At 56.4% G+C, this 14822-nt stretch overlaps 1 protein-coding gene across 2 annotated transcripts; it reads left to right on the plus strand.

Moving 5' to 3' along the window:
* The first annotated feature begins 1195 nt into the window (after positions 1–1195).
* Positions 1196–6515, plus strand: bsdc1 (BSD domain containing 1). Of its 2 annotated transcripts, none has more exons than XM_053845999.1 (11): positions 1196–1393; positions 1834–1888; positions 2616–2732; positions 2803–2970; positions 3054–3108; positions 3279–3394; positions 3468–3536; positions 4456–4546; positions 4661–5029; positions 5098–5201; positions 5839–6515. In XM_053845999.1, exons 1-11 carry the CDS (start codon positions 1383–1385, stop codon positions 5866–5868), a joined length of 1185 nt encoding a protein of 394 aa, XP_053701974.1. In that variant the 5' UTR covers positions 1196–1382; the 3' UTR covers positions 5869–6515. The 2 variants fall into 2 exon arrangements, with proteins under 2 accessions (XP_053701974.1, XP_053701973.1); XM_053845998.1 differs by having other exon boundaries at positions 1199–1393; positions 5836–6515.
* Positions 6516–14822: the final 8307 nt, after the last annotated feature.

The raw sequence follows: 14822 nt of genomic DNA on the forward strand, positions 1-14822 counted from the left end.
CAGGGGGAGGCAGCTGCCGGGCCCTGTCACATGGGCACAGGTGGGAACGGGAAGCCCCTCGCATTGTGGAGAGTCGCTGGAGCTGGATCATTAGAGAATGTGACTCGTGCAAAGCTGGTGTCTCCAGATGGCCACGACCCGCGGCGGGCCGGGTGCCATCTGAGCTCCTCACTTGGAGGTGAGGATTCTTCTGTGGAACCTTGGGATCAAACCGCTGCGTCAGGAATGTAATGTCAACACGGGAACCCCCGCCCCCCGCCCCCCGCCTTCTTGGTTTGTTTGTTTGTCTGGAACTATTTGAAATGTAACTTGTTTGAGACATTGCTCATGACGCTAACGCCTCATCTTCCACCAAGAACCAACTGAAGTGTCTGTCATGACTGGTCAGCCGCTCAAACACTGGGATCAAGAGCAGACATTCAGTGCACGCTGCATCAGGTTGCTGCAGGAGCTTTCACTGCTCCTCTCCACGTGTGTGGGGGGAAGGTCCCGGCTGCAGGACAGGCACGCACGCACGCACGGTGACTGGCTCCATGTTGGAGGTGCTGATCGACCCATCATCCATTGTGCTGCCATTGTTAGGCGCAGCGCTTTTCTCATTTTCTCGTGGTATTTACGCATGTTGTTTTTGTATACGCGCAACTTTCCACTTCAGACTGACTGTCTGTGTGATTCATGCACACTGACGATCAAGTGGTGCTTTTCCAGAGTGCGTCCTGAAGCAAAGCACAAAGGCTTCGATCAAACATGCCACAGCGAAGCAACTCTTTCCTGAATCAGCCGACAAACCGTGTCTCCAGTGAGACCTTCTGGCCGCAGGTGGAGGCCCGACCCGCCGGCGTGATGCGAGGAGAGGCCGACCCCGGGTGACCCCAGGTGTGGCAGGGTGCGAGGAGCCACAGGTCCAAACAAACGGATGCTCACACTGAAGGCGGCGCCAGCCTGGATCCGTGACACCAAGAAGACTGTTCAGGAAAAGCAGCGCTCTTCCAAGGATGGCCACGAGGGGGCGCAGTCTGACGTCCGCAGCAGGACCTTTGACGCCCCCACGTGACCTGTGGTGCCGCTTACGGGAAAACCAGTGAGAGAATGATGGCGTGCAGCTCTTTAAGACGGCAGCCGTCGTCTCATGCCGATCCTTGTGTCCGTTGTCCCAGCAAAGACGCCGTCGCTCCTGTCAGTTTTGGCCTTTCACGGCCACCTTACACCCCCTTACATCCCCTCACGAGTCTCAAACATTTTATAAAGGTGGGATTTCGACGGGCAGGTGCTTGGAGGCGGTGTAAATGCCTTGTTAAAGACGAGCTCGCGTGTGTGTGTGTGTGAAGAGTCGCGCAGCTGGAGGAGAGTTCAGCCAACACTGATGACGTCATCGCGCGAAGATGGCTGAAGGGTAAGAGTGAAGTGTACTTTCCCGTTCTTCTGATTTCTCTTGGCCATGAACGCGCTCGGTTCCACGGGCCCAGGGCTGTCGCTGTGCTCCCGGTGGTCTTGCGGATCCAGCTGGTTTGAGCCGTATTCGCCTCACCATGTTGACGGCAGCGAGCCGGTCCAGGAAGCGCGTTTGTTTACCAAAACATAGCTCCGTGGCTAACGTTAGCATCGCTCGGCTGCCGCTGCTGCGGACGCCATTTCTCGGAACTGAGCCCCGATATTGTGTTCATAATGACCCGCGCCTCACCTCAAGTGTGGAATGTGGTTTGTGTGTCCATTAAATACACCGTGGTTTTGGGATCCGAGCGTGACGCTGTGCCGACTCTCGAGTTCCGGCTGCTCGTGAAGGAAGCTGTGCGTGTTGTGATTCGTGTGTTCATCTGACCATTGTGTTCCCAGGGAGAGCTGGTGGGGAGGCTGGCTGCAGCAGAGCATTCAAGCCGTCAAAGACAAGGTGGATACCGTTCGTTTGCATCTCCGACTGACGCTCAGTTCAAAAGGAACCCTCCTCATCTTGGAGTTGAAACATTGCGGACCAGCTGAAGGGGGATAGTGTGGTGGATTGGGTTTCCACGACGACCCTGCTAAAGGGTCCATTCAAGAGAGCGATTCATGGAACCAAAATATTGTCGGAGGTTGTCATTTGGGTGGGATGGTCTGGTTGAGATGAGGTCAGGGTTCCCTCACCTCGGAGGGAGGCCTCTGTTACCTACATGCCACGTTCAGCATGTCCGGAGGTCGACGGACTTGGCCATGGAAACGGCCAATTTTGTGCAGTCTTCCACATGACCTTTAAAGATGGGAACTATGCAGACAAAACTGCAATGCAAGGATCTTCTTTTTGTGTTCCACTGTGGCGTAGCTGCAGCGAAACACCTTGTGGGATACTGGGAAACTTGGTGGACTTTGCTTAGTCTTCGTGTGTGTGATCTGCTTATGTGAAGGAAACCCACCAGAAGTTGTTGATACTTTAGCTCCAGAAATGAAATGAAATGAAGTGGCCCTTAACCTTGGCTAACTCTGATACAGTACCCAGGTTCTGTTGGTGAGAGGTGCGCTCCTGAAGGTGTCGGTGATGCTCTCATGCATAGCTGTAATTTGTGGCAAATTTCAGGCCGACTGAGCAGGAAATATCTGACCTGAACCTGTTTTGCTTTTGTAACTGAGATGTTCTTTTGCAGTCATCTGAAGCTTTAGAGTTCATCAAGCGAGATCTGAGCGAGTTCTCCACCGTGGTGCAGCATGACACGGCCTGCTCCATCGCCGCCACAGCTACAGCTGTCAAGAACAAGCTTGCTGTGCGTTCGTCTCAGTCCTGTGTTGAACTCGCCGGCGTCCCAAACATAATTGGAATGCTTTTGTGAAAAGGTGGAGGGCTCATCCGAGACCACTGAGAAGGTGAAGAAAAGCATCTCCAGTTTCTTGGGCGTCATCTCGGACACGCTTGCTCCACCGCCGGACAAGACCGTCGACTGCGAGGTCATAACTTTAGTGGCCACGCCGGCTGGAACCACAGAAGTGTACGACGGTTTCAAGGTTGGTGTTTGTGCGTGGGCAGGGTGGCACCTGGGTCCTCACTGGGATCTGCTGATGGAAGCAACTTTGTGTCTCCTGGCCAGGCTCGTCTTTACAGTCTGCAGGCCGACCCTGCCACGTACTGCAACGAGCCCGATGGTGAGCCTCCAGCCCATATTACCAAGAGCCGTCTCTCAGGGTTTGATTTTCAGCTTGAGATAGCTGAGTCGGCAGGAACCGATCAAGTTGTCTGCTTCCTGGAGACGCCCGCTGGCTTGACTGGTCATGAGCATTGCTGAGTGCATCGCTGATATTTGTCGTCTTTGAAGGTCCCCCAGAGTTGTTTGACAGATGGCTCGCCACCTTCAGCTTGGAGGAGAAGAAAGGAGAGGTGTCTGAACTGTTGGTCAGCAGCGCCTCGGTCCGCGCTCTTTACACCAAGATGGTGGGTCCTCTTCTGCGCCAAATACACGTCGTGCTGTGGCCTGCTCCGCCTGACTCACTCCTGACTTTTGCAGGTTCCAGCTGCTGTTTCTCATTCCGAATTCTGGCAGCGATATTTTTACAAAGTCTTCCAGTTGGATCAGGTGAAACGGATTCTGATTCTGATTGTTGTCAACTACCGCTGCGCCCCCTGCTGGTTCGATCTAGCGCAGCCGCTTAAACTAAAGTATTTTTCGCCTCCAACAAAAGCTTGTTACGACGATGACGTGCGCCAGCCTAGGTGTGTGTGTGCGCGCGCGCGCGCGCGTGTCTGATGAAGGGAGGGAGACAGTCCAACAGCCTCAGCCTGACGCAGCCTGTGACTTCCGTATTTTCCGACCCACGACACCTAAGAAGGAAAATAGATCTTTTTCATACATGAGCCGCACCGGTCCATGAGCCGCGGAAGATGCATGAGGGTCACTTCTAGTGATCCTCGAGTTTTGAAAACGGGTCCAGCATGGAGACTGACTCAGTTCTGAACTGGAGTCATCACCTCCTCACACATTTACATTTAAAGTGTTGAAAAAGCGCTGTTTTCAGCCTCCAGTAGCTCGTCTCTGCTGGCAGAGCTGCGGGCGAAAACACCGCCATTTGAGCGCTTTAGGGTTCAATGAAAGGCCTGTGATGTCATGGCTTTGATATGGCGAGGCTCAACATTGTTGCCAGCGTGACGCTCTTTAGACTGTAAAACTGAGGGAGAGCCAAAGCAGCTGTCTTCAACCTCTTTGATGAAGGTTTGCAAAAGCTTCACATTCAACCGTCTTAAAACCACACCTGAGAAAGGCTCATCTGGCTCGGGGGGGGGGGCAGCATGCGGAGCGTTCGAATGTCAGGCTCAGAGCGGCGAGTGTCTGCGAGTCACCGCTGCTTCCTGAGCGCCGAAAACTCTCCGTGCTCCATGAGCCGTAACGATGAAAACACGGCAACGAATGAGCGCTGATGCACAACACAACACAACACAACACAGTGAGTCGTTGGAGTTTGTTTGGAACATCACTGTCATTTTGGAACTGCTTTTAGGACGAAGCAAGGAGAGTGGCCCTGAAGCAGAGAGCAGATCAGACGTCTCATCCTGAGACGCTCGGCTGGGGGGAGGAGGAGGAGGAGGAGGGTAGGAAAAGGAACCCAGTTTGTTGTTGCTTGAGAGTGAGAAGGCAGCGGAGCATTGGCGTCAGCTCGTGTCTCCACCTAAACCACATGTCTGTCCACTCTTTGCTCGGGTCAGGTGACTTCCTCGGCGGAGCTTCGTCCTCTGGGCTCAGCTTGAGCTCCGCCCACGTGCACGCCGCCTCCACTTCGCCCACCGAGGCCACGCTGATGACTCCCGCTTTGTCTCCGAGTGAAGACCATGAGCCCACCCTCTCTGCCAGCAGCGACACGCTCAGTCTGCCCACGCAGGTGGACTTGCACCCCGAGTCCACGCTGGGCCGCTTGGAGGAGAAGATGGCCAGCGTTGACCTTAAAGACGAGGCTGAGGAGCTAGCTCCAGCGGAGGAAACGCCTGCGCCCAAGCAGGAGGGCCCTCAAGACCTGAGAGTGTTTGAGTTGAACTCTGACAGCGGGAAGTCCACCCCCTCCAACAACGGCAAGAAAGGTAGAGGAAGGGTTTGCACACGTCTGGGCAGAAGCTGCGCTTCTTCACACTTTGGTTTTGTCCTGAAGGATCCAGCACTGACGTGAGCGAGGACTGGGAGAAAGACTTCGACCTGGACATGACAGAGGAGGAGGTGCAGATGGCCCTGTCTAAAATGGAAGCTTCTGGAGAGGTGAGTCCCTCTGCTCTCAGCCCCACTCCCACCCACATGCGTCGTGCCGCCATGTCAGCAGCCGCTCTGCTGCGCTTGCACACCGCCCGAGCAAGTCCTCTCCACCAACACGGCACACCACTGCGCAGTAACCAGCTCGCTTCACTACAAAGAACTGTTTCCTTTGTGTTAGACTCCGCGTGACTTCATTCAAGCCTAATGTTCCGTCCGTCTTCTGCAAGCGTGTCACTTGAGTCTCCAGGCCGACGACAAACGGATTATTCACTTCAAATGTGGGTCAAGAGTGACTTGGATTTGCCAACATTTCTGTAGTGCTATGATCAGGGGCAAGTTGGGAGCCAGTCTGGACTTTGATGATGAACTCCTCCTCAAATGAGTCCTGACTTGTTTCGTCGTGCTGAGGCCACCGTTGCTTTAGTGAAGCTCAGCCGTGCCTTGAGTTCTACCTGAGTGTGGAGAAGCCTGTTGTCCAGGCCCAATGCAAAGACCTTGAACCGTGAACAGGAGTCTGTGCTACATTCAGCAAAGGCCGCTGAAAGAGCCATTTCTGCCAGGACGACAAACGTGGGCGCAGGGCCACGCTCTGCGCGAAGCGAAGGGCCCGGCTAACGCCTGCTTTTTGCTTTGTTTTCAGCAGCTGGACGAGGACTGGGAGAACTGGGAGTGAGCGCCCCCCAGCTGTCGGCCGATGAGCCACGCTTAACCTGATTTATTTCTTTGGCCACACTGTCACGTGTCATGTCTGTCAGTTGGGCTTTCTGTGGAGCGGCAAACCAACATGAGTCTGCTCCTTCACACACACACACACACACGTGTGGGGTGAGCGCGGGGCTGGATGAGCTTCTTCATACTTCAATGATCCACGTCATCTGTGTCTGGACGAGGTGGGCAGAGGATTCAACTGTAGCCAGAGCAATAGCCTTAACCTTGAAGATGCTGCTCATTGTGGGCGGTCGCCGCGGCCCACCGCTGACCCGCTTCACTCTCAGCTGGGTGAGAAGCCGTGGCACACGCTTGTCCTGTCCCCAGATCCCGCTCCATCTGCCCTGCGGATAAGAGCCGTGCGGCTGGAGCTGTGGTGTTTATGCACAACAGCCGGAATGTTGTATTATGTGCTGCGGATCGCATGACATGATGCCAGAACACCTGCTGCAGATGGTTTCCCTGTACAGACGCGTTGCATGTCTGGTTCTTGGCCTGTGTGTCGCGTCTGCTGTTTTCCTTTTCTTCTCCAAACTGCCACATTATTTTCTGAATCGGGGTCTTGGCCTCTATTTTTCAATGGATATCGATCATTAAAGGGTTCATGGTGAACGAGGCGCCTGGCTGGTGATGGTGTCGGAGCTGCTTTGCTTGGAGACGAGGGTCGCCACAGTGACCCCGGGTGAGCTCCCTGTCTGCTGCGGCATGACTCTCGTGAGTCTTGACAGCCTGTCAGCCTTTCTCCTATGTGTGGCCCTCGTAAAGACTAAAATGACGCAGCGTCAGATGCAGGCGTGTTGCCAGAATCTGTCGCGGAAGAAAACAAGCTCCCCATCTTCAACGGCCACATGCAGGACCCAGGCCTGCGCGCCAGAGGGCGCTGTCGCCCCGGCTCAAGCCCCAGCGGCCACTCCTTTTCTCCGTCATCCGTGTGGCGGACGGGATGAGCCGCTGTTGGTCGCCCAGCGAGTCTCCCGGGCCCCTCTCACCCGTGACACGCCCTGTTCTCTGCGCTGTCAAGATGGCCGCTGCTGAGGGTGTGGGGGGGGGGGTCCCACTGAGCCCCATTTACATTCCTTCTCACCCAGAGCCCTGAGTCAGCAGAGCGGCTGTCAAAAGGAATTTCCTGTTGAAGCCCGGCGTGTTGTCGACTGATGATGATGATGCTTCATTGCTCTCTCCAACCTGGAGCCCAGTGAGTCAGGATGAGGTCACTGTCTTCTGGAGGGGGGTGTATGGACACCCTGAAGGGAGAAACCCTGTAACCCCTCTGCCTTTCAGCGTGAACAAAAGACTGAGGAGGGAGGGAGGGAGGGAGGGGCGGCTCCTGTGGAATGTGTTACCAGGGTTTCTCTTCCCATCGGCCTCACAATTCCCACAGACCCGGCTCATCTTTCCATCCTGAACCTCCTGGCCCGAGATGTGACACCCGGTGAAAGCCAAGTCAGCGAGAGTGGCGTTTCTGACCCCCGGGACTGACTTGGTTCGAGAGAGAGAGACTGTCGCAGGAGCTGCCTCCGGCCTCCAGCTCAGGCGTGGGGGTCCCACGAGAGAGGAGGACGGTGGACGGATGTGCTGGTGGGCCTCGGTGGAGCACCCTCCCTCTGAGGCTCCGCAGGTTGCTGCCGGACCTTTGGGGAGTCTTTGCCCTGGTGATCATCTAAAGCTGCCCGAGGGAGGGTCTTCAGCGCCTCACACTGGGACCAGACCGTGTCTTTGCTGATGCACTTCAGCTCACCAGGACCTGCCAACTGAGCCGCCTCTGAGGCAGCTGTTCCCTGGGGAGAGAGGCTGACTCTCTGGAGTGCTGCGGGGAGTCTGCAGCAGGGAGCGTCTCCCTCCCTCAGGAGGAGCTGGGAGCTCCTGCTGCGGCTGCTGGGAGGCCCAAACGCCACCAGCTTTGTTGGCGAGTGCATCGCTGACATGCTAGCAGAGCTGGCGCTGTGCTAACGCTGCTGAAGGTTAGTCGGCTGACCAGCGGACAGCGCGGCCAGAAGCATGCTGAACACAAGAGGGCGTCGCTGCCTTCCCCCGGAGGCCTCTGGGCCCGTCTGGGCCCGTCGTCTGCCCCGGCACAAGAAGGTGGAACAGGAAGCATCGGACAGTGGCGCCGCACCCGCAGCCCGGGCAGCGTCACAACTGTGGTGGCCCTTCTGGGCGGAAGTGGCATGTCCTGCCTGTGGGGGGTTTCTCCGGGTACTCCGGTTTCCTCCCACAGCCCAAGGACCTGCTGACTGGGGCCGAGTGTGTGATGAGGCCTTGTCCGACTGGACGGCGGGGGCTGAGAGGGAAGGGGGCGGGGCCCCGGCCCTCTCCGCTCCGCTTCACTGGCGCCTGTGGAGCGAGAGGCTCCGGCGCAGGCAGACACCTCTCCCCTCCCTCCGTGGGCCGATGGCTTTCCCAGACGACCAACGTGCTCCGGAGCCGGGAAACTTTGTGTTTCTGGGAGCCACTTTTCCGGTCTCCACCGAGGGACGCGGCGATGGCCTCGGCTGCACAGCACGTCCCGGCCGGCCGCCACAAACACGCCAATGCTGACCTTTGACAGAAGCTCAGCTCATGCGGTGACTGTGGAGGCAAATGTGATGAACGCCCGTCATCTTGCCAAGACGCTGCTCCACTTTTGTGAAAGCAACTTGAACTTGAATCTTCTTTTGCGTGAGTTTATTCGGGAAGATTCAAGTTGTACCAGCGTCACAAGCAAACTCACCTCGAGGAGGCGCAGCCTCTTCCTCTGTCGGGGGCGAGTGGCTGCAGGACCTCCCGTGCTGCAACTCCACCGTTGCCATGGCGACGTGTTGCCAACCGCCTCCTGCGTCTGCTTGCTTACCTTCTGCTCGACAGGCTCAGCTGCCGCGGCCAGAGTCTTGCCTTCAGATGGAAGTGACAAATAGCATCGGAGGAGCCGACCAACCTGCGCCTCCACACACACACACACACAGAGAGCGAGGAGGACGCGCCCCATTTCGTGAGGAACGCTGCCGTCCCCGAGCAGCTCCGTCTTTGTGGCGGATCCCTCAGGTGAGAGGACGGAGCTGCCGCGCTCTCACTGGAGTTCGGTGACCGTCTGGCTGGCAGCCCGTCCCACGGTGAGGCCGCTTCCCATGGAGCGACAGCATGACTCCTGCGCTCCACCGGGCTGGACATGTGCTGCCCAGGCCTGGTCCTCGTCCCATCCCCAACTAGGAAGGTTCTAGCACCCAGGGTCAGAAATGGATCAATCCCAACCTGGGTTTCACTTTATTTTCCAACGTAACAATTGTTCCTCATCAAAACAAACCAAACACCTTGAATCAAACCAAATGAAACGGGGGGCAGCAGCAGGGCTGAGAGGAGATGGACGAGTCTATCCTTCAGACGCTGGAGCCGCTGGAGCCGCTCCCCCGGCCTCGCACCACGGCGTCACACCGTCTGAGGCGTGGCACTACATAGATGAGGTTCAGGCGCCGTCCCGGAGGCCGAGAAGCACTTCCTGGTCTGGTCAGTGGAGGGCGTCCTGGTTGCCAGGTGGGGACCCCAGTAACAGGTTTGATTGGAAAGCATCAGGCCCAGCAGCCAATCCCCCGCCAGCACGCACACACACACACACACACACACCGGCATGCAGCAGGTTTCCGTGGCAACCGTGGCGCAGTGGTGATGGAGGGCAGAGCCCGGCGCCAGAGGGGGGCCGCGCGCGCGCGTGTGTGTGTGTGTCTGTGTGTGTGTGTGTGTGTGTGTGTGTGTGTGTGTGTAAGCACTGAGGACCAATGTTGGGGCCCTTTGGCTGGGCCCCCGAGGTCCAGCCCAAGTGGAGGATGAAGACTTCAGTCGAGTCCTGGTCCAGGTCAGCCATGTGTGTAGGGGGGAGGCTGGGGAAAGGGTGATGGAGACAAGGATGGCCAGACAAACCTGCGTGCGCCTGTGTGTCCCTTTGTTTTCTGGCTGGCTTTGTAATCTTGCCGCCATTTTGTTGTCTGGCCTCGGTGGGTCTCTGCGATGGCTCTCATGGCAGCCACAGGCTTAGCTGCGGTTACCATGGCAACACCACTCCGTCGGTTCATCAGTGGCCATGGCGACTGAGGGGTGGTGACAGAGATGGTTGAAGGGAATTCGCTTGAGTGTGAGAGCGAGGTGAGGCTCCTCCGACGTTCCTCTCTGTCTCCTTCCACACGACAAATTGTGTGTGGTGTAAGCGCCGCTCATCAAAGACGCAGCCGAGTGAATCTAGGTCACACACGCGCACACCCCTCCCCCCCCTCCCCCCCACGCTGGTGAGCGCTGATGTCAAAGTTTGAGCAGCGAGACACCACAGCGCCGTCACTCAGCAGAAGGTGGTGAAGCCCCGGCACCTGCCCCGCAGGAGAGGGCACCTCCTTCCTAAACACAGCAGCCTGAGCCAAATTTAGCACCGTAACAACTAGCAGCCTTCAAAGTGAGGTTGCCTAGCAACCGGCGAAAGCCTCAGGGAGCAGAGAAAGTGTCCGCAACATCAGCACTCGCCATGACGACCGTCTCTATTGGGAGGTCAAAGGTCAAGATCACAAGTCCATTGGCAGCTGACGACGACTTGACTGGTTACAGCTGTGAGTCAGGGTCTGCACCCATCATCCATCCACCCATCAATCCATCCATCCATCATCCATCCACCCATCCATCTATCCATCCATCATCCATCCATCCATCCATCATCCCTCCATCCACCCATCATCCCTCCATCCATCATCCCTCCATCCACCCATCCATCCACCCATCATCCCTCCATCCATCATCCCTCCATCCACCCATCATCCCTCCATCCATCATCCCTCCATCCACCCATCATCCCTCCATCCATCATCCCTCCATCCACCCATCCATCCATCCATCATCCATCCATCCATCCATCCATCATCCACCCATCCACCCATCATCCATCCATCATCCACCCATCCACCCATCATCCCTCCATCCATCCATCCATCATCCATCCATCCATCCATCCATCCATCCATCCATCATCCACCCATCCACCCATCATCCCTCCATCCATCCATCCATCATCCATCCATCCATCCATCCATCCATCCACCCATCATCCACCCATCCACCCATCATCCCTCCATCCATCCATCCATCATCCATCCATCCATCCATCCATCATCCACCCATCCACCCATCATCCATCCATCATCCACCCATCCACCCATCATCCCTCCATCCATCCATCCATCATCCATCCATCCATCCATCCATCCATCCATCCATCATCCATCCATCCATCATCCACCCATCCACCCATCATCCCTCCATCCATCCATCCATCATCCATCCATCCATCCATCCATCCATCCACCCATCATCCATCCATCATCCACCCATCCACCCATCATCCCTCCATCCACCCATCCATCCATCCATCATCCACCCATCCACCCATCATCCCTCCATCCATCCATCCATCCATCCATCATCCATCCATCCATCCATCCATCCATCCATCATCCATCCATCCATCATCCACCCATCCATCCATCATCCATCCATCCATCCATCCATCCATCCATCATCCATCCATCCATCATCCACCCATCCACCCATCATCCATCCATCCATCCATGTGTGTCGCCTGGACACAATTTGATTCTGCTCTCTTCATCTTGCATCTAAGCAACAACCTAAATCCCAGGATTGGATCTTTGGCCTTCCTCACCCCCCTCCCTCCCCTCTCCCTCTCCCCACTTGGCCCGTATTAAAGGCACCAGGACCCAGGGTCCAGTCCAGGCCCAGCCGGGCCGCCAGCGTTGAACTCTCTCCGGCTAATCCATTTGTATCTTTCCACTGAGCCAGGAGAGCAAGTGGAGAGTAAGCTGCTGTCCCCGGGTGACCCAGATATCAGGCTGACGAGAGTCAAACCCAACCAAAAATAGGTCACGTTATTCCCATTTGGCCGGGACCGAATTGGATTGTGACGTGGAACCAGAATGAGCGGAGGGCTGGACAGGACGACGAGAGGGAGACGGTGACCCCGGGTCAGAGACGGACACCGCCCCGTCCTGCCACCGGGCCTGGCTGGCTCTCTGTTGCATCCCTGCCTCAGGATCTCTCCTGGTTTCACTTCTGTCTGCTTCCGTCGTCCGCGGCTGGACTCCTGTCCTCGGCGCACCACAGCTCACGACAGATGCCGAAGAGGCGTGGTGTCCATACTGACGTGGAGTTGCTTTGGCTGGTGAGCCAGGCGCGCTCCTTCAGATGGAGCCCATGGTTCACACCGGAGCTGACCAACTGCTGCTCCGTGACCAGACAGTCAGTGGGAACTCAAGCATGAGTGAAGTCCCCTCGTGCTGCAGGCTCCTCTGATGCCACATCATCAGCTTGTGCTGGGACCCCAACTCAAGCGCGTGTGTGGCGCCGGAAATATATCGAGGGGACGTTCTCCTGCTTTCACACTCCACAGCAGGTGACTCTCCAAAGCCAAGTGCTGCCAGCCAACTGAAGCCTGAACAGTGTTCACAAATCCTGTCGTCTGTCGCGCCAGTAGCAGCGAACCAGCATGCTAGCTTGCTGGCCTAGCGCAGGATTGGCAGAAGAGCTCCGCCTCTCCCCCAGCGTAGCCCCAACTGTTGGCCGCATCATGCCCAAACAAGCCGCTCCGATGACGGCAAGCGGGTTGGATTCGCGGTGGCGGGGAGGGAGGCTTAGGCGGCGGAGCAGGACCAACAGCGGGGCAGGCAGTGAAAGCAAACACGGGGGCACCAAGTCCGTCCGCAGCAGCTCGCAGGGGACTGGAGCACGCCGGGGGGGCCCTGTGAGAACAGCCGGCTGGAGCACCGTGCCGCAGCTACGAGAGCATTCGCCGCAGATTTCAGAGTGCGTTTTGTGACGGTCAACCTCGACAGTGCTCAGCAAAAGTGAAGGGCTTGGAGACTCGTTGCTGAGCAAGTCGCAGCTCCGTTCGAGAGGTGCGGGTCACTGGCCTGCCTCACTTTGACCGGATTTCCGCCACAGGACTTTGACCTTGAAATGACTTGATCCCGACAGCGAGAAAGGTGAAGACTGTCGGCTCTCGCCTGACGTGCCGCCTCTTCCCAGCAGGAGGGGTTTGCAGCTTATGTGCCAAACTCACTGCCCCACACGTTCCATTCCTGATCTTGAGTTGGCCAAACTTTTCAACTGTCAAATCATGTTTCCAATATTTGAGGGCTCCTTGTTTGTCCAGCTCTTTTTCCTGTTCCTCGTCCATTGTTGGTGTTGTCTCTGCTTTGTCTTTACTCCTCTTCTTTTGTTGACATTATAACGCGTGTGTGTGTTTGTAAATGTTTTTTGACTGGAATTGAACGCTTTTTCTACTCTTGACTTCAGTTTCCCAAACGTGCTCATGGAGAAGGTGTTTTTGCCATCTGCATCTTGGGGCCTTGTGCAGTGCCTGACTCTGGCAGAGACCTGCACCATGTCGCACCACACTCCTCCTCAGGCTGGAGGCAGAAGGAGGCATCGCCGGTTCCCAGGAATGAGAGGAGGAATACAGAGGGACGCGGGGCTTATGGTCACAGCCTCCCCAGCCGCCACCAGTCCCCCCTCTCACACAGGAAGTGGAACATTTGGCCTGTGCCCTGGTTCTCTCCTCACCATCATGGACGTGGATCTGGTGAAGGCTGCCGTCGGCCTGGCTCGCTGCCGAGGGAGAGATGGCTGGCCGAGGCGCTGCCTTAACCCTAGGTCATTGATGAGGCGGTTCCTTTTGGGCGAGCACAAGGGGCGGCTCGCTTCAGTCTCCTCTCACTCTCATTTCCTGGCTTCTGATGAGACTGACACTGAAATCACGCAACAAAGAAGAGGCTTCTGGACTCAGCAAAAACTATTCAGGTGACGGCCAGCACCACCGTCAGGCTCAGCGGGACTCTGTTGTCACGGCGACCGCTCAGGTGCTGCACATCACGTCCTCTACTGGTCTGTGAGGCAGTGAGAGCGCCACCATGAGCATCTGCAACAAAGGGAAGTGACCAGAGTGGAGTCGACCCAGGGTGAACTTCCTCCCGCCGTCTCATGGACGTGGCTTCTGCTGTCTCCTCTCGGAAAGTCCAGGACATTCAGAGCAGCTGAGGGAGACCCATCGTAAAGTTCTACCTCAGAGTGGTGACCAGAGTGACCTGCAGCTCAAATAGCTTTCTGGCCTCTTGGCTTTTATTTTTATGTATATACATTTCAAATGAGTGCTGACCTTTTTATTTCTCATGAAAAGATTTTTCTGTTTTCTTTCTGTGTTTTTTAAAAACTGCTCAGTTTCAAATAAGTAGAGACTTTTCAAATGTGAATTGTAGTTTACAAGCAGATGTTTGTTTTCACTTGAGATAGTTGCTGGTGTGAATGACGCTGCGTGCTCATTGTTTTGGCCGGCCCTCATAAGGTCTTGAAACACGGGGTGGTTTCTCCCTGGCCCAGAGTCCTGGCCCCGGTGAGTCAAGTGCTGAGGGGGAGAGGCTGGGGAAAGAGTTACGGAGAGAGAGTCTCCAAGGTCCGCTTTGAATGAGCACAGTTCATTTCTCGGGCCCCAGGTTCCAGCATCCGTCTGCAACCAGTCATTGTGAAAAATAGCAGCAACCCACATTGTTCATGTGTGAGGAGAGGGTCGCCTCCTCAGCATCACATGGTTCCTGCTGCTTCTTTTGGTCACCGCCACGACGGGCTCCAGGGTGCTGTCCCAGCTAGCAAGGGTCAGAGGACACCTGCACTGGCACCAGTCAAGTGAGATCTTCCCACGCAGAGAAGCCAAAGCCTGGATTGCGTCTCATCACGGAGCCGCTGAACAACGGGCTGAGAGGCTTGTTGATGTCCAAAAGGCCCATTTCCTCAGCGGCGACACACCAGCGCTGACACACCAGCGTATTGGTCCTGCCTTCCTGCAGCTGGGATGCAGACTCGGCCCACCGAAGAGCCTTTTGGAAACTGCATTCATTTCTC

The sequence above is a fragment of the Synchiropus splendidus genome, chromosome 16 (assembly GCF_027744825.2).
Source record: "Synchiropus splendidus isolate RoL2022-P1 chromosome 16, RoL_Sspl_1.0, whole genome shotgun sequence".
NCBI lineage: Eukaryota > Metazoa > Chordata > Actinopteri > Syngnathiformes > Callionymidae > Synchiropus > Synchiropus splendidus.

Excerpts from the sequence above, each read along its gene's own strand:
- bsdc1 (XM_053845998.1), top strand. Across the intron at positions 3,109-3,278 it reads GTACTGCAACGAGCCCGATG|GTCCCCCAGAGTTGTTTGAC; the intron begins GTGAGCCTCCAG and ends TCGTCTTTGAAG. Across the intron at positions 5,030-5,097 it reads CTCCAACAACGGCAAGAAAG|GATCCAGCACTGACGTGAGC; the intron begins GTAGAGGAAGGG and ends TTTGTCCTGAAG.